Raw genomic sequence first — 20,359 nt, 5'->3', positions numbered from 1 at the left:
AACATTGTACTAGTTATTGCAAAGTTTGAAATTGTGTTCAAAATTGTCTGGGGCAGTTGCAATATTTTTATATTTCTGTATAACTTTGTTGCCACCCATTCAGGCTGTTTAATTTTTAAGGTTATATGTAAAAATCAGACTTGTATGGTTTTTTTCTGAGATTTTGAAATTTTATTTGGCTTTAAAACTTTTTTTTTCATAAATTACATTTTTTAAATGACACTAAGTTTGTTTGCTATAAATCAGTTTTTTCAGTAATAAAGCTTGGTATATTGCCATATGCCACATACTCACGCTACTCAAAATAATTCAGCCTTGTTAAAAAATATAGAAAAACTCAGGCCAACTCAGCTTAAATAGAAATATATCAAAAAAAATCAGGCTGACTCAGGCTTGTTTATTTTTTCTGCCAATCTTATGCTAGTTTTGATACTTTTTCTAAGGGCATAGGGGAGTCAATCACATTTTTCACAATTTAGTCTTATTTTATTAGGTTTTAACTAAGCTACAAATTGCTTTTTACAGATTTTTTAGACTAAAAAACTTTTGAGATATAGCTGGTCAAAGTCAGGGACTATTACAGGTTTCTTATAGGAGACCCAAACCAAAATGGCAAATAACTAGAAATCACTAAAAATCTATCTCCTTTATGTTTTTTGAGATAACAGCCTCAAACTTTCAAGAAATGTTACTTGCAATATTTATGAAATATGTCCGATTTAGAAAAATTTAAAAATTAAAATATTTATGACAAAAGACAAAAAAAAAACTGTTGTTTTTAAATAAAATTCTTACTTTTCAATTTTTTTCCAACATATTTCTCTAAATATTGCAAGGAACATTTTCTAAAAGTTTGAGGTAGATATCCCAAAAAATTTAGAAGACAGATTTTTAGACAAATTGCCTTTTTTGCAATTTTAGTTTGGGCCTCCCATAAGGAACCTACTGTTGCCGCCGACTTTGACCTGCTATATTTCAAAAAGCATCTTGAAGCTTAGTTAAAACTCAATAAAAATAAGATCAAATTGTGAAACAAGTGATTTATCCTCCCCTATGCCCTTAATCTCTTGCTTATTTTGAGGACTTAAAAATGTTTTATCATAGTACTATTTTTATAATGCTCTTAATTTTTTTGTAAAAGCCTTAATATTTAAAGTTTTTTTTGCTTCTTCTATTTTAAAAATTCTAAAAAAACTCAAAAATTTGCTCCAAAGAAAATGTAATCCTGAGCAATTTTTTAAAATTTTGACTTTACTACTTTTAGTTTAACTTGTTCATAAACTAAAGTTTTATTCTTACTTTTTGTTTGCTGCAAAGAGTAGCAAACCTTATAAATTAGTATGCTCAGTTATGCAGGTTAAAACTTAAAAGAATTTGTTTAAGTAAGTAAATTGAAAAAAAAAACTATTCGAAATATCAGCTTTTTAGGATATGAAAAATGTGAAAATTGTTTACTATCACAAAAACTTAGTGCTACTTTTTTTGTATTTATTTTGTTTACACTATGATGAATGCTATTATGTTTCCAAAGAATCTTAAAATTAAATATTCTGTGAGTTTATTTGTACTAAATAATTATTATTGTCTACATAAGTAAATAAAAAACATTTGAATTAATGTTTTTTTTGGAGGCTATAAGGGGTTACAACTAATATACAAAATAACATTAGTTCTTATTTTAAAATTTTAAGTGTCTATTGTAAAATAATTTTTGTTAAGTGATAATGTATAAGAATTGTAATTAACATATAAGATATAGTATGATATAATAAGTATCCTACACAGAAATTTACTGTAAAAATAGTTTAATGGTCAAAATAATGTTTTGTAAGTTTTTTATAAACTGGAATGTATTGCATGTTTCAATTGTTAGCAATTAACACTTACTGTTCTTATTACTCGAAATTATTTAAAAAGCTTCAAACAGAAAGATATTAAATTTGAGCAAGGTACTATTTTTTACTTTGTTATGTTTTGCATTAATATAAATAAAATAAACAATTTAAAAACAATATATTACTTAATTAGAAAAAAAGTTTTTAGATGCTTTTAGTAATTACTCTACATTTTAATAAGTATTTTGTAATAAGTATTTTGAAAATAAGAAATTCTTAAATCAAGTAAATTTGTCTTACAATTTTAACCTTGGTTTATTCAATTAACACCCAAGCTTTCTGAATTATTTTAAGTACTTAGTAAATAGATAGTTTTATGAGTTATAAGGAATAAAGTATAATTTTTTATTAACCTACTAGTAAAACATTATAAAAAATATTAAAGCCAGTGTACTTAATGTAAACTTTTATGATATTTAAAATTATAAGGAATTCTATTATTAGTCTGTTTTACTTGTTCTATTTTATAAACTTGGTCAATCACACCTACTCATTGTAGTGGTAATATTTTTCTTATATCAAAAGTTGTTTAATCATGGAAGTATAAATTATATAAAAGTTATTCAGTTAACTTAATTTTGTGCCAAGTAAATTTTATTAATACTAAAATAAACCTGTGTCAACTAAGGCTATAATTTTGATTTGAAGAAAGACAACTTTCATTACAGTTTAACTATTTTTGTATGTAATTTTAATTGAATTTTAAAAGCTATTTATGAAGTATCAATAAAAAGTTTTTTTTTGGTTTACAACTTGTTAAAGTTATTTGTTTAAAAATCAATATAATAATAAAATTAGTATAAAGAAAAATATTTTCTATTTAATGTTGTTTATACTTTTGTAGTTAAGAAAATTTTAATAGTAAATTTGTAAACATTTTATTGAAAACATTTAGAAATATTGAAAAAAAACATAAACATCATATTTAAAAAAAAATAATTTGCTTACTCATAAGTTATGATTTTATCTCTTTTCTTGAATTTTTAAAGTTGGTATTTATGCAGTGAAATAAATTAAGCAATTACAAAACACCAATTTTTGATACAAACTGTAACATGAAATTTTGAATTAAAAGTTTTTAATGTACTTAATATAACTTTTATTATTTGAAATTAATAACATACAAAGCTAAAAAATTATATAAATCGTGATTTTAAAAACAACTACAAACTAAAGGTTTTTTATTTTTTATACTCTCAGTAAGTCATATGATAGCATATAAAAGACACTGTTTATTTTAAAACTAAAATTCATGTAGAATTTTTTTTCAACAATATATATAGAATAACAACATCTCATTTTAAAACTAAAATTTTAAGTAGAATAGCCTCAAAAATTTTTATAAAATAATAACATGGGGCGACGAACCAAAAACAACAAGGAAGATGAAACCAAACATAAGAGAGGAAAGGGACTGAGCGGAAAAAAACAGAAAGAATATGAAGACCCTGATATGAGTCAGTAGATAAAATAAAGAAATATTAAAAAAATGTAAAACAACTTTCAACTGATGTTACAAAAGAATTTTGCTTATCTTAAAAACGAATATTTAAAAATTGGTGATATAATATAGTTAGCTTTTGTTACTGACATAATATTATAGATATGACATGAGTAATTGTATACACTATAAGAAGTTATATCCTTCTGTAAAAGTTTTTTTAATTCTACTTAATAGTTACAATATGTTGAGTAAGTATAAAACCATTAAAAAAGACTATGGTCAATATTTATTGCAATTGTTAAAATAAGTTTTAAAAAACAATGCTTTTCATAGCATAAACTTATATCTAATCTCATTATAGATAAAGTAGATTAATTTTGTCACTGTTTTTTAATTGGTGTATGAATATAAAAAAAAATTTGACTAATTTTCATACTACGTTTTAAAAATAAAACTAAGTTAAATTTTTATTTAAGTTTTTGTAAACATATTAGATATAATTTTTTTTTGATAGATCCAGACATTAGTAGTTGTATGTATCTTTATAAGTATAAACTTTCACACAATTAACTGTTGATTTTATGTATTTAAGTTTAACCTTAATTAATGATTTAAATTATTATTTTTTTCATTAATCTTAAAATTTGTGCATCATACAAAACAAGACATCTACTGCTGTTTAATATTACTAAATGGAAGAAAATAGGATAATATATAATAAAACTAAATAATTTGTAGAAGCTAAACCGAGGAATCCAAAGCGTTTGAAGAACAAAAAGAAAAAACAAGCAGAGAAAGCTAAACTTGAAATGCTAGAAAGTAAGTCATTTTATTAGCTGTTATTTTTTTAATGAATGATTCTTCTAACATATTCAGTTTTTTAACAAAATCACTTACACATGTTTGAATATGTTAGAAAATTTATTTTAGATTTTAAACTACCAACTTCATCGTTAAGAAGATTCTGACAACTAATTGAAATTAAAAGTAAACTTTTAATGAGTTTTTGTACAAGTCATATTGAAAATGCTTTTATATCACTGGTTTTAATTTAATATAAAATAATTAAACACTTTAATTAGATGTCAAGCCCTTTGATTATATAGTATTTTTATAAATTTAACATTTTGATGTGTTTTTTGTTCTACAAATATTTTTTATACATTTAATATCTTTATATGATATTAAAGACTAAACAATTTCCAAAAAAGTTGATCCATTAAATAATCATCAGATAACTATAGTTTTTAAAAAGATAAAATAATTTTTTACAGAAAAAATGCAGCAAGTAGAAACTCCAAAAGTGGAAGCTGAAGATTCAGAAGAAGTAGTATTTTTTTTATAACTTTTTTGTTTAATTATGTTGTATGAGTGTTATTTTAATTTAAAATGATTAAATAATTTTTTTGTTTACTTTTAAGTACAGTTACCACTAAGAGCAAGCCAAACTGAAGGATATTAAAATGATTTAGTTTTAATAACATTAATTTTAAAACAGCTGTTTTTAAAAAAACTTTCGATAAATAAGCATGTTTATTTTGAATAAGATCAATAAGTTCAAAACATCCGGTTTTGTTCATCTATTTTTGCCTCCAATAAAATATTAACGAGTCAACAAAGTATAAATTAAAAGTACTTAAACTACATTACACTTTGTTGAAAATAAAATTCAGGAAAACTTTTTTATAAACCACATTTTGTCCTGGTGTGTTTTATATATTTAATTAACTTGTCACAGGAAGCCAAATTGTAATTTTTATAAACCACATTTTGTCCTGGTGTGTTTTATATATTTAATTAACTTGTCACAGGAAGCCAAATTTTATTTTTTGTAAACCACATTTTCCAGGTGTACTTCATTTTATATTAAATTTAATATTTTCACAGGAAACCGAGGGATTTGTAGACAACGAGGCTGTGGAAAACAACAAGTTCGAGGAAAGCGACGAGGCTTGCTCGGAAGAAGAAGTCTCAGATGCCGATGATACTGTGAGAGTTTCTTTATTTAATAATTTACTGAGTATTTACATAAAACTATGTAAACAAAAATTAACAATGTTTTTCCTTATCTACCAATACTATTTATTATCTCTAGAAGTTTCTGATGCTGATGATGTTGTTAGTGTTTTTATTTAATTAGTAGCTTACTTGTTGCGTGTATGATTGATGATATTGTTAAGAACTTTCAGATGCTGATGATACTGTGGGTGTTTTTATTTGTAGTAATAAAATAAAAATACATTAAGGGGTTTATAAATTTTCAGCTTTGCTCACAATTTATTTTTGTAAACTTAACATAACTCGGATAAATTTAGGAACTAACATGCTGATGATACTCATTTTTTTTTACTTAATTAGTAGTTCACTATGTGCTTGTCTCAGATGCTTATAGTACTGTGGTGTTTTTATAACAGTTTTTCACTTTAAAAATTAATACTGTGAGGTACTTAGAGTATTTGTTTAGTAGTTTACTTGTTGCTTGTATGGTTAACAATATTGTTTGGAATGCTGTTAATACTGAGAATTTTTAATTTGTTTTACAGTAATTTTGATAAAAATACATTAAGGAGGTATAGATTGTTGGTTTTGGTTTTTGTTAGTAAGTTTATTACCTTGATACTTAAAAGAACTTATATGTTATAAATTATAATGATTTTTTTTTCATTCAGTTTCTGATGCTGATAAGATTTTTGAAATTTTATTTACTTGCTTCTTGTATTATTACTTTTAGTGTTAAGTTTTACTTGATTGTCTTAAGCAATAATTACAAAATTTTATTTTAATACTTTCAATAATTAACTAAGTGCATAATTCGGCCTCTAAAATTACAACACCCATTTCAAGTCAGGTTTTTTGTGAGAATAATTTTAGTTGAAAAAGATAACACTTAAAACGGTTATCAATTTCAAAATTCAATGAAGTAGTTGAAAAATAAATGGTGTAGCCTATCGCCAGAAGTGTGTCAATTGCTTACTTTGTACTCGTATGATCTACAAAATACTCTCTAGTTTAAAAATAGATACAAAACTTTACAATTAACTTGTAAAATTGTAACAAAGAACACAGGAATTTAAAGTATTTGTAAATTAAAGTAACCGCTGAAATAGAAATTAATACAACAATAATATTAGTTATGAATTTAACATTAAATTATTTATTTGATAAAGGGCCACTTTAAAATACTAGAAAGCCATAGTTTGGAAGTCACTATATTAGTTAAAAGCAATCACTTGTTAAAAATTCCATGAAAAAACTTTGAGAATCTAGGAATCAGTTAGCTAAATTTTTTTACATAAAATATTTGACAATTTTTGTTTAAACTGAAATATTTCAACACCTTGAAATTCTGATTGTGACTACATTGGGAGTTCAGATTTTTTTGTTTTTTTATAACTTTTTTACACAGTTTTCAAACAAACTTTTTAAATAACTCGCTGTAACACCATAGTATCTACATTGGGAGTTCAAATTTTTGTTTATTAAAAAAATGTTCTTATACAATTTTTAAACAACATCACAGCAAACGGGAGGGTTCCTTGGCAACGAAGAGGAAGGTAGCGAAGATGAGGAAGCAGATTCGGATGACGACGATTTCATCAACGATGACGCAGAAGAAAGTGGTGAAGGTTCGTTTATTACTAAAGTATTGGTATTTATCCTACGCTTTACACAGGGTTCCCAGCCAGTTTGAAAATTTTGAAAAAAATTACTCTTCTATGGTCTCAAGTCATTTTGTTTTTATTTTGACATTTTAGGTATTTTTTTAGTTTGTGGCTCATTTTCAAGGTTTTTTAAGTTTTTTTCTTAACTAAGAGCAACTCAGGCTAGCTTTTGGTCACTCACACTTTTTTGCCTCAAATAGCGGCAACCCTGTTTATCTAGTGCTTAACCGTCTAGAAGGCCGTAGCTCGCTCAGGCTAGTTTAAAAATTAAAAAAAACTTTCGGATACCTCAGGCTAACCATGTTAATTTTATACTCTTACAAATGAAAAACATACTCAGGCTGACTAATGCTAGTTTAATGTAGTTCAGTCCTGCTTTATTGTTCCCGAAGAGTGGCAACCCTGCTAGCTGTTTTAACTTTCTAGTACTTAAATGCCTTAGAATAATGTAATTGTTTAAGTATCGATGCAAGGGGGTTTATAGGTTTTGGTTTGTATCTTTTTTATGTTATTGCTTCTCCTTTTTATTACTTGAACTATTTGAATAATTGTGGTGTATTTCTTAAATATAATACATAATCAGACACAAACAAGTTGTTGGGATCTAATAAATAAGTAGTGTAAAATGATTTATATGTTACTTAACCACAACAGAATCATACAGATATTTCAAAATATTATTATTAAAAAACTAAACAAATTTTATTACATAATTGAAAAATCAGACACGAATGAAATTTTTGAGTCTGATGGTGAAACTTTAACATTAAAATAATTATTTATTTTGTTTAAATTCATATAACTGATTTATAATAATTCATTACAGAATCAGACACAATTTGATACACAAATAATAATTCATATTGTATTATTTAATACAGAATCAGACACAATTTGATACACAAATAATAATTCATATTGTATTATTTATTACAGAATCGGACACAGACAAATTGTTTGGATCTGGCGATGAAGATGGTGATGACATGCAATTGATGCCAAAAGATGATCTCGAATCCGATTCCGACGAGGTTTGTTTGTTTAATATACACTTATTAATTTGTGCTAAACATGACCTCAATCCAGATTGGTTATGTATGTTTGTTTATCTAAAAAATAAAGTTATAATCTATACTATATAAATTTTCTGATAAATTATCTTTAAAAATTGGTTTGTTTTTCGTTTATTTAAAAACATATATCTAAAATCCAGTTGATACTTATTTTCATTAATCCAAACATAAACTTAAATTTTATTTCAAATTAGTGTTGCTTTTATTGAATTTTTATAATTATAAAAAAGATCTTATAAAATTCCTTTAAGCTAACATTAGGTTTAATTGAAGATTGCTGGACATCTCTCAGTCTAATAACTTATTTATACTTTTCATTAAAAAAAGATTTCTTAAATCCAAGATTGATTTGCTTTATATTTATTGTTAATATTTAACAGGAAACTGAAGGTATTGAAAAAGACGATGATGAAGACTCAGAACTGGATTCTGACTTCAGTGATGAGTTTGTTTTTGTATAATAAGTTACGTAGTTCATATTAAAAACTTGTATTAAAACTTTGTCCATCTTGTTTTAAACAAAATGGTGATGAAAGTTACCAAAATTCAACCTGCACTAAACCCTTCTCTAAACGTACATTAAATATCAAATTTTATGTTAGTCATTTAAGCAAGCATCATTTTTAAATTATAAATACTTGAAGATAGATGTACAAAATAATTACAACAATTGTCACGATTCTGCATTTTATATTTATTTGGCTTGGCCAATACTTATACACAACCACTTTTTCTTTTGTGAAATAAAATTGTTTTAAACAACAAAAATAACAAAGTTTTTTTTCTAAAAGTTAACAAAGTAATTAAAATTATTATAACCATACAGCGAAGACGAGGTTCAACCCAGAGAATTGGCGAGACCTTCGCTTTCCGACTCGGACGACGAAAACGTGGAAATCAATTTACAGAAGAGCGAGGTTATCACGCTACCTAGCGGACAGAAAATCGAGAAGTTCAAGAACGAGCCGCTGGAAGCCGTGAAGGAGAGAATTGAGCACATCATAAAGGCGCTGTCGGACTGGAACAAGTACGGGGATAAAACAAAGTTTGTTTTTATTTAATTTTATATTATTTATAATTATCATAAAAGCGCTGTCGGACTGGAACAAATACGGGGACAAGACCAAGTTTGTTTTTATTTTTATTTTATTTGTAAAATTTTTAATTATAATAAAAGCGCTGTCGGACTGGAACAAATACGGGGATAAAACCAAGTTTGTTTTTATTATAATTTATATATATCATTTACAATTATAATAAATGCGCTGTCGGACTGGAGCAAATACGGGGATAAGACTAAGTTAGTTTTTATTTATTTTTATATTTTAATTATATTTAAAATAAAAGAGCTGTTGAATTACAATAAGTATGGGGATAAAACTAAGTTTTTTAGAATTTTAAACTGTTTAAATAGTATTTACAAAAGGGTATAAACATGGACATAAAAGGAAGATATTTTGAATAGTTTTCCATATAGTTTATTTTATTACTTTTGATATTTTTTGTATAGATTCTTTTATGTTGTTTTGAAGATATGACAAATTTTCATTTCTTAAAATTATTTGAGGTGTTGTGTTTTTACAATTTATTTAATGATAACGTTGTTTGTTGTTAATGTTTATTTGTAAGTGCTTAAAGTATTTTATTTAGTTGAGAAAGTATACAAGCATTAAGTTAAAACAAAATAAATACAATAACTAACACGACTCTGCACTTCATACAAATTTCAGCTAATGCAATACTCATAAAGTATTAGTGATTAAAACAACATTATATTATTTTGTACTAAAATTTATAATTTACAAGGAAACGCAAAGACGTAGTAGCCCAGCTCATCGACGATTTGTGCATCAAATACGGCTACAACGAGTTCCTCATGCAAAAATTCTTTGACATGATCCCACTTCCAAATGTTAGTTAAAATATGATTTATTATTAATATTGGCATTAAAACCTAGGGTTTAGAAAGTATATTGGTTCTTGTTTGATTAAAAAAAAAGTTAAAACATGTAAAAACGTTAAATCATACACAATCGTTTTATTTTAAATTACCTTTTTAACTGTAAAAACTACTTTTTTTTATAACTTTTTAATAACATTAATAAAGTGGTTACTATTTATTGATTTATAGTTGATCCAATTTTTGGATGCCAATGACGCCAGGAGGCCAATCACAATTCGAACAAATACTCTCAAAACTAACAGAAGAGAACTTATTACTGTAAGTTGTTTCATATTGAATATAATTAGTATGATATATTTCATAAACACTCCAAAACAAATAGAATATAACTTATTACTGTAAATTATTTATTTCAAAAAAAACTTGATGGTTATTCTCAAAACAAATAGAAAGGAACTTATTACTGTGAGTTGTCAAAATTAAATAAATATATATATATATATATTTCATAAATACTTTTAAAACAAATGAAAGAGAACTAATTACTGTAAGTTGTTTAAATAAATTTGTATTTTAAATTGTGTGTTTCTACTTTTTTTGATGTTTAATTAATATAAAAGGGTTAAAGCTATTTAAGTTACTATCAAATTATTATTAGTTATTTTATACAGTCTTTTGTGAAAAAAAAACCCGAATTATAAATATTTTTAATTAATTTTTTCTAATGATTTTTAGTTTTCAACAGTCTCTTGTGTCAACACTTGAAAAAATATAAAAATCCTAATATTTTTCTGTTTTTAAATTTTAAATCCTATTTTTTTCTAAATTTATTATTAATATTTTTATTTACCAATCTCTAGTATCAAAGAGTGTCACTCTTGAAAAATCAAAAAATCTCAAGTTTAAACTTTTATTACAAATTATTTTAGTATAACTTTTTATACAGTCTCTCGTGTCGAAGAGTGTAACCCTTGAAAAAATAGAGAAATGGTCGAAAGTGGGAATTGTTTTGTACGAGTGGCCCAACAACTTCACCCCTGGTTTGTTAATATTTATTTTAATTAATTTATAATTAATATAATTTTTAATGCTTAACACTGCATTTAAAACTAAAAGTGTTTATTTTACTATATGCTTAGTTTTGTACGAGTGGCCCAATAACTTCACTCCTGGTATGTTGTTATTTGATTACTTCTACATACATTGTTTTTGTTGAGTAAATGTGAGATAAGAAAGTCTGTGCTCAAAAATCTTTAATAAACTGATTAAAACCTGACTAATTTCTGAAAGACAGTGAAGCAGTTGTGTCAGATTAAACTTGGTGTTTTATTTAAACTATGTATATAATGTATCTTGACATAATGTATACTTGAAAATTTCACATATAATTTACCATATCTATTGTTTAGATCTCAGTACAGTTCCGTGACAAATTACTTATTTAAATTTTTCTAGAAACTCTTAATTTTAACTTGAATTCTTATGATTCTTTGTAAAGTTCAGATCATTTCAAATACTATAACAAATAATTTTTTTGATGCTTATTGAGTTGTAAGCAGCTGAAATACTGCCTAGATGGTAGTAGGTAATAAACTGATTTTTGTTTTATTCAAGGATTTTGTTTTATTTACCACTTAGAAGTCACATATATCAATATTATTGTTAAAAAATTTCCTTTTTATACCATAAAATACTGTTTTTCATTCGAAAAAGCCAAAAAGCTGAGTTAATGAACATTTTACCCTGCTAAATGACGTATTCATCATTATCACAATTATTTAATATCACAATTTATTTATCACACTATTATTTTAATGCCACAACTAATTGGTTTAAATCTTGATTCAACCTGTTTTCTACACGTTGAGAATTAGTTTTTTTTTTCATATGGGTCTATATTGATCTACCATTTCTTCTACACATGTTTTTTTAAAACAGATTAATTTTAGTTTGCATGAGTTTGTCTTTATGTTTACAGACTATAAATAGTTATTAGATTTTTTGTTTAATGTTTAAAAAAAATGTTCTTTTTCTAAACAAGATTTCTAAAACACGTGTTCAGAATGATTGTAAATTGTTTTGGTTTTAAGTTGTTTAAATTTAGTGTCATTGCTAAGATTCACCTAATAAATAAAAAAGCATTAAGTACTAAAGAGTTTCTTGTTTTTTAAAAGTAACTACATGTAAATAAAAAGCTAGAAATAACTTTAATTATAAATGAATAGTTATTAAGAATTTAGATGTCATGTAATACAGTCCTACCTTTAATACATTGATTGGTCCAAGTAACAGTAATTGGCATTTAAATTTTCTATGAAACTTGAATGTACTCATTGGAATACTTATAAGTAAAATGCCATTAATTTTAATAGTATGTTTAAATTATCTTTTGAAATGACTATCATTGGAGTATTTATCTGGCAAAGACAGTTCAGGGTTGCCACTTTACCTGGAAAAACCTGGAATTTGAGAAATTTTGAAAAAAACCTGGAATTTTGATCAAAAATCCTGGAAAAACCTGGAATTTTAATAAATTTTATCATCTTCAGTGGTAAAGTTTTGATTTGTTACAAAAGATCTATCATATAAATAAGATTTTTTTGTCATCATCAAAACTTTTTTTATATTAAAAAACCACATTTAAAGTAACTTTACAGTATCTTTTCAATGTTTTTATACTATTTAAAACAGTTTCTTATATAGAAATTAACTTAAAACTAAAAATAGATTTAAAAATGTGTACTTCTAAAAACCTGGAAATTTTTTTTTAATAACGAGTGGCAACCCTATGCAGTTTATATGACCAATATAATTTACACAGTTTATTCAACCAATATATTGTTATATGTAAATCATAAGATTACAAACCATGTTGCTACAATTAATATAATTTCTACTTTTGTCACAGGTTTCCACTTGAATACTTGTGAGAAAGATACTATTAAAAACTTTATTTTGACTATTTTTGATGAGATTAATAGGAGCATTTATCTGAAATTTACATGTTGCAGTTTAAGTTAATAATATATTTTATACAGCCTATATAACTAACATATCTAATATATCACAGGTGCATCTTTGGAGTACCTGTCAGGAAGGTACTATTTATAATTTTATCAATTATTTTTTATTGAACAGGTGCATCATTGGAATACTTGTCAGGAAGGTACATGCTACAAGGAGCTTCTTCGTTCACACCAGTCATGTCTTTAGCTCCCCAGCCTTCAGAGAAAATACTGGACATGTGCTGCGCCCCCGGTGGTAAAACCACTTATATCGGTGAGTTTTAATATTTTCATTGTAGTGTTATTACTTTTGTAAAATTTGAAAATTTATTAAGTTGTGTTATGACTTGAAAGTCTAAAAGTTATATTTTTATAAAATCTTTAATTAATACTGGACGTGACCTGCGTTTTTTTTTTTACAAAGTGGTATTTAGGTTGTAAATTCACTTATATCGGTGATAAATATTTGTTAAAAAACTTTGTTTTAATTTTTTTTTGATGAAGTTTATTTTGTGTAGTTATCAAATTATTCTCTAAGTGGTAAAACTACTTATGCTAGTGATTTTTACTATATGGATGAGCTATGTTCATATAGCGCAGGGGTCGGCAAACTGCGGCCCGCGGGCCACATTAAAGTTTTAATTTAACTAGTTTAATATCAATATTCTTGAAAACTTAAAAATAATTTTTTTTTGTCTTATCTTTAAAGAAAAGTCTATCGCCTAAATTTTTTTGTTTAAAAAAATGTCTTTAAATATGTTTTTTAAAGCACATAAAAAACGTTCATTTTTTGACCTGCCGACCCCTGATATAGCGCAACTTATAAACGACAAATTTCGCATGATAATTTAAAACTTAAATTAAATTTCAAAGCGTGATTTCTGATACGTAAAGAAAATATTTTGAATAAATAATGAAGAACAAGTGAAAAATAAAAACATTTTTAAACAATTTTATGTATTATATTATATAAGCAGCTCAGATAGTGGCAAGCTAGCATATTATTAACTAATGATATTGAATAATAATTTTAAATTAATTTTTTATATCGCAAATAATTAAGATACATATAACAATTTTACATACTTTATAACAGCTCAACTTATGAAGAACAAGGGACAAATAAATATATTTTTAAACATTTTTAGTTATTCAAAAACTCAACTAGTAAAGGACAAATAGTGGCAAACTAGCATATTATCATCAACAATATCAATTTAATACTATCAACAACTAATAATATTGAATTATAATTTTAAATTAAATCTTGAACTGCAAATAATTAAGTAAAAGATGCATATGATAATTTTATATACTACTTAACAGCTCAATTAATGAAGAACAAGGGTCAAATAGTGGCAAACATTATATAATATTTAATTAAATTATTTCTTATAACAGCTCAACTGATGAAGAACAAGGGGCAGATAGTGGCGAACGACATCAACAAGGACAGGTTGAAGTCGGTGAAGGCCAACATGCACAGAATGGGAGTGGCGAACGCAGTTGTTACAAACTACGATGCTAGATCGTTCCCCGCTGTATGTTTTTGTTTATTATAAGTAAAATATATGTATTAATTTTATTATAATGTGGCGAACGCTGTTGTTACAAACTACGATGCTAGATCTTTCCCTGATGTATGTTTTTGATTTAAATATTTCTTATGTATAATGTATTAAGTTAACAGGGCTGCCAAAAAATCTTGAAACCTGGAAAATCTTGGAATTTGAGAAATTTTGAAACAAAAACCTTCAGTTTTTAACAATTTTAACATGTTAAGTAGTGAATTTCAATTTGACTCAAGAAATCTATCATATTAAAAAAAATTGTCATCATCAAAAATTTAAAAAAAAAAAAAAAAAAATTTTAAAGTAGCTTTACAGTATCTTTTCAATGTTTTCATACTATTTATTACAGATTTTTACCTTAACTTAACTTTAAACTAAAAATAGACCAAAAAGTATGTAATTTTGAAAACCTGGAGGTAATTTTGAAAACCTGGAAAAAATTTGCCAAAAACATTTTGGAAACCCTGGATTATTTATGTTTAAGTGGTTACTAAATATGACGCTAGATCTTTTCCTGCTGTATGTTTTATTATAGATATTTATTATTTCTTTATGTTTAAATAAAATATCTACTATACATTTATGTAGAAGTTGTAACTCACTACAAAGAATTATCTTTTTCAGATGTATTTTTAATTTAAATAAATATTAATTGTATTTGTTTTATTCTCATTTAAACAAATTAATAGGTAATTGGAAATTTTGACACAGTGCCAATTTAATATAGTAAAAATAAAATTATAATATATAATTTTATTCAGGTCATGGGAAGTTTCGACAGAGTATTGTTAGATTCTCCATTCAACATAATATGATTTAGATTTAACATTTATTTTATTTTATTAGGTCATGGGAAGTTTCGACAGAGTGTTACTTGATGCTCTATGAAAATACTATATATTTAAATTTGATATTTATTTTTTTATCCAGGTCATGGGAAGTTTCGACAGGGTGTTGCTTGATGCTCCGTGCTCAGGAACCGGCGTCATCTCCAAAGATCCGGCTGTGAAGAGCAGCAAGGGAGAAGAAGACATTCAGAGGTGTTCACACATGCAGGTAATAAAAAAATGAATTAAATAAAAATATAAATATTACTAAATATGTATGCAAAGATACTCCTATATGCAATTTTAATTTAAAAAAGAAATATTGTGTATTTAGATATACAAAGGTGCTTACATATGCATATAAAAATAGTTAATATAAGCATTAAAGGAGAATAAACATTCTAAGATGTTCCCATATATAGGTTTGAATATTAATGAACCTATGTTTAAACATATATTAAAAAACTTAGAACTTCATTTTAATTTATTATTTCACAATGTTATATTCAATAAAACGCAGGTATTAAGCGGTTCTTAAAAATGCTGGTTGAGATGGTTTTTGAATAGTTACTAAACAGTTTTGATGTATAGGTTATCATTTTATTTACCTTTTACTTGTGCCACTGGAATTTTTATTATTTGTACATAAAAGGAGTGTATCAAGATTTGAAAACCTTACACTTTTACTTCATATACATAAACATGTTGTAGACATATTAAGAGTTTTAATTTGATCCTTTTAGTTAACTTATTCAAGTTTCTTAAAGCTTTTAGTCTAATTGATTTTTTTTTGTTTAACGTTCAAAACAAAAGTACTTATTAAGATAAAGTTATTATTAGATATTTTAGATAAAAACACCTTAAGGGTAAGAGCTTCGCAACTAAAACTTTTTTGTGTAAGAATATTTTGAATTAAGTATTGTATTTATTTAAACGTATTACAAACAGAAAGAGTTGATCTTGTCAGCAATTGATTCGGTTGATGCGAAGAGTAAAACTGGAGGGTACATCATATACTGTACCTGTTCACTACTTGTAAGTTAAAAGTTGAAAATATTATTTTCTAGTATACTTAATTAGTCTGATGTTTCTTTGTTTGTTGATTTTTAAGAAAGTTAAATTAAAAACTTTGTATATATACTTGCCTTTCAAATTGATTAACTTAAAGAAATCCAATTAAAGTTGCTAAATATTGCTTACAATTTAGTTTGTTACATGTCTGCACTTGTTTTTCATTTACATTAAATAGTTCTCATAAATGTATTTCAAATAATAGTTTTATAATTAACTGTGGAAAAAGAACAAGTAATGTTAAGCATTACTGTTGATATTTTTATTTAATTTTTTAATGACACTTAACAATTTTTACAATTGTTTTTCAACGAACCGGTTGTTGTTTTTGTGCTTCCAGTGCACGTCTTCATAAACCAAATAATGAAAACATACAATAATAATAAAATAATAACAAATAAAAATATGCAGGTAGAAGAAAACGAAGACGTGGTAGACTACGCTCTCAAGAAGAGAAACGTCAAGTTGGTGCCGACGGGACTGGGTGACCTCGGCACAGACGGTTTCACCAAGTAAGTTGTTTTGTTGCAACACTTTTATGGAATATTACTTATATCAATACTTATACCAAAGTACTTGAGGTTAGGATCGATGTTTAATATGTAAAATTGCTGTTATACTCCAGATACCGTCAGTACAAGTCAATCAGAAATTATCATCAGAAAACGTTTCTACCCACATATATATATATAAAATATAAATAAAAAGATTAAAAAAGATTTATCATTAAATAAAAGAAAAGAAAGGCAGCAACCCTGTCTCCTCAATCAAAACATGTATTTTAAAAGAACAAAATTTTTGTGTGGTTCTTTAAAATTTTGCTATGTACTTTATTTCGTTCTGAAGATATGTGTTAAACATTGAAACTGAGTATACGATACGAAAATTACTTGTTTTTATAATTATGTATATTAAATATAAGTATATTGATAACAAATGGTTGTTGCAGGTACCGCCAGTACAGGTTCAACCAGAAACTCTCCCTCACCAAACGCTCCTACCCGCACATAAATATATATATAAACATATTATTAATAAATGATTATTGCAGGTACCGCCAGTACAGGTTCAACCAGAAACTGTCCCTCACCAAACGCTTCTACCCGCACGTGCATAACATGGACGGGTTCTACGTGGCCAAGCTGAAGAAGCTGTCCAATGAGCTGCCTCCCAGCGAAGTCAACAGCCAATTGGATGAAAACGACCAAAAAATCAAGCCCGATGGTTGGTTGTTAAAAATTAACTTGTGGTATGAGATATGTATATATATATATATGTATATAAATAATGAGTGCATAGACACAAAACTCAAGTTCTTCAAGTTTCTACATCTTGAAATAAACTTTATGTATATTTATTTATTTATTGATAAGAGTTAATGATGTTAGGTATATGGGTTAATGACGATCTAAATTACAACAAATTAATTATTTTTTATGAATTTTTTAAGGAGTCCTATATAAAATAATACATGTAAAATAATAAATGTTGAAAATTAACTTGTGATATGAGATAAGTAATGCATTCATGTTATACTTAAAAAAGGAATTACGATGGTGTTAATTTTTGAAAAAAATAATCTTTGTTTAGTAACAAAATAAAATTATATATAATCTATAACAAAAAAAAAATCTCCCCGTACAAATAATCAAGGAGCCAAATACACACAATCATTTACAATTTGATACTAAAAAGTTTATTTAAAAAAATTCCAAAATAAAAATTTAATATACTATGAACAGGAAGCAACATATCGACGCAGATGCTGAAGAGGTACCAGAAGAAGAAGAGGAAGGCGGGAGCATTGGTGAGGCCCCTGCCCGGTCTGAAGGCCAAGAAGAGGCAGATGAAGGAAGCGGTAGAGGGAAAGAAAAATGGCGGGAAAAACGAAAAGAAGGCTGAGAACGGTGACGCCAAGGCCGAGGGAGATGCCAAGGGCGGCAAAAAGAAGTTCAAGAAAGGTGTGTGTTATTTGTAGCGTGTATTCTCTTTGATCTTAATTATTTTAATGATACAATTATAGAAATATTCTGAACATGGATGTCATTTTTAACGATGAAACCTAACTTATTCTTTACTCTTAAAATGATCTAATGATTTTAAAAAATCATAGTTACTGAGCTTTTAATACAAATTCTGTTAAAACCAGGCTCATTCTTAATAAGCTATTTATCATAAATTCTTAAAAACACCAAGGTGTATTCCCAATTGACCCAACTCTTAAAACTCCTTGTTGTCAAACATATAACTTGTTTTATAAATATCCTTTAAAATCATAAAGTACTAGCATTTCATTTTATAGTTGCCAACCTTAATCTTCTAATTCTAACTATCGTAAGACTTATTACACTTGGTGTTATTCTTATTAAACTCGTGCAGGCTTTTTGTTTCACAATCATAATTTGTATGCTATTACCAGGTAAAAAACGAAAGGGTGACAACAAAGAGAATGGAGAAGCAACCAATAAGAAGGCTAAGACGGAAAGTGGCGCGAAACCTGCTGAAAATGGTGCGAAATCTGAAGGTGATGCTAAAAGTCCCAAAAAGAAATTCAAAAAAGGTATTTTTTGTTAATTAGTTTTAGGCATTCTTAAAAAGACTATTTTAAGTCTATCTATTGGGAACTAATTGTATTATTTCACTGTTTTAGTTTAGTATAGATATAAACTGTAAATTACTGTGAAAAATATTAATTGTGTATAAAATATTCAACAGTATATAAAATAGATCTATTTAGTCTAGATTTTATATGTATACCAACCCTTGTTTAAATCCTAGTCATGTTCAAATTTACAAAAATATTCTTACCTAATATTTTTGTTTGTTAAAAATCATGGTGGTTTCATATATATCAGTTATGTGACCAAATGAAGCTAGTAAGAGTTGAAATTTTAATGTGTATGTGTGTTTCAGCCAAGAAAGGAAAGAAGTCCAAAGTGAGCAAGTCGTCTGAAGGTGACAAAACCCCGTCTGCTGCTGCTGAAGTGCAAAAATCACCCTCTGTTTGTGAGTTAAACAAATAGTTTATTATATCAATTGTTTGTAATTTGTTCGTTTTACCTTTTCGTCAAGCAATTTCATAAACAAATGCCATTTTTTTAGTTTTTGTGGATTTTACAGTCAACTGTAGATATATGCACGACTTAATTTAGTTGTTTAATAGAATTTTTTTTATAATTAAAAAGAATTGTTCCTTTAACTTTTTTGTATACAATGTTGTATAAAACTATCTTAAAAACAACACAGCTCAAAATACTCGTACGCAATAATACACTAAGGCCAAAATATTTCAACGATTTATAGAAAAAGTTAAATATAAATACTATAAATATTAATCAACAGCTGAGAAAAAGAAGAAAAAGGTGAAAAAAACAAAGAAGGTGAAAAAAGAAACAAAAGCAGAATAAAATTATGTAATACTAGTCAATAACTTAGATTTATTATGTTTTAGTAGAATATTTCGCTTATGTAATTATTTTAATAAAATGTTTTTTATTGTGATTACTCGCCTGGTTAACTTATAAACTATTTGTTTTTTGTATAATTAAAAATTTTAATTACTTGTATCAGCTGACAGTTTGTTAATAATACTCCTATAAATTAAAAGCAAAGTAAATATGAATGTCAGTTTTACATACAAAGTAATAATGTATATTAGTGATTAACCGAGTCCAAAAATTTTTAATTTTGCCGAATCCGAGTCCAAGTCTTATTATTTTGATAATTTGAATCCGAAAGATTTAATCTGCTTGTTATGTAAATATAATATAATTTCATAAATAACAATAACGTATTAAATTATCTCTTATTTCGTATCATACCTTTACTTTATTACTTAACCTGTTAAAATTGTTTAAAATTCCAGGTTTTAGTGATTTTGTTCAAAAATTCCAGGTTTTTATAGTTTT

The 20,359-nt window shown here is 26.1% G+C and overlaps 1 protein-coding gene across 1 annotated transcript; it reads left to right on the top strand.

The window, feature by feature from the left end:
- The first annotated feature begins 3,213 nt into the window (after window positions 1-3,213).
- On the top strand, window positions 3,214-19,952 carry LOC145849788 (uncharacterized). Its single transcript, XM_082954846.1, has 21 exons — window positions 3,214-3,352; window positions 4,078-4,158; window positions 4,614-4,666; window positions 5,227-5,328; window positions 6,860-6,965; window positions 7,938-8,032; window positions 8,455-8,519; window positions 8,901-9,119; window positions 9,881-9,986; window positions 10,206-10,295; window positions 10,924-11,017; window positions 13,116-13,256; window positions 14,384-14,523; window positions 15,484-15,609; window positions 16,329-16,415; window positions 16,863-16,963; window positions 17,503-17,675; window positions 18,194-18,412; window positions 18,871-19,011; window positions 19,365-19,457; window positions 19,794-19,952. Exons 1-21 carry the CDS (start codon window positions 3,250-3,252, stop codon window positions 19,856-19,858), a joined length of 2,400 nt encoding a protein of 799 aa, XP_082810972.1. The 5' UTR covers window positions 3,214-3,249; the 3' UTR covers window positions 19,859-19,952.
- Window positions 19,953-20,359: the final 407 nt, after the last annotated feature.

The sequence above is a fragment of the Thalia democratica genome, chromosome 2, assembly GCF_965202585.1.
Source record: "Thalia democratica chromosome 2, ktThaDemo2.hap1.1, whole genome shotgun sequence".
Classification (NCBI taxonomy): domain Eukaryota; kingdom Metazoa; phylum Chordata; class Thaliacea; order Salpida; family Salpidae; genus Thalia; species Thalia democratica.
Note: the sequence above shows the minus strand (reverse complement) of the source record. Positions and strands in the feature narration are given on the sequence as shown.

Bases quoted from the DNA above. Each gene is read 5' to 3' on its own strand.
- LOC145849788 (XM_082954846.1), top strand. From the start codon at position 3,250: ATGGGGCGACGAACCAAAAACAACAAGGAAGATGAAACCAAACATAAG. The intron at 3,353-4,077 runs GTCAGTAGATAA...AATAATTTGTAG, and splicing joins ATATGAAGACCCTGATATGA to AAGCTAAACCGAGGAATCCA. The intron at 16,416-16,862 runs GTAAGTTAAAAG...AAAAATATGCAG, and splicing joins ACTGTACCTGTTCACTACTT to GTAGAAGAAAACGAAGACGT.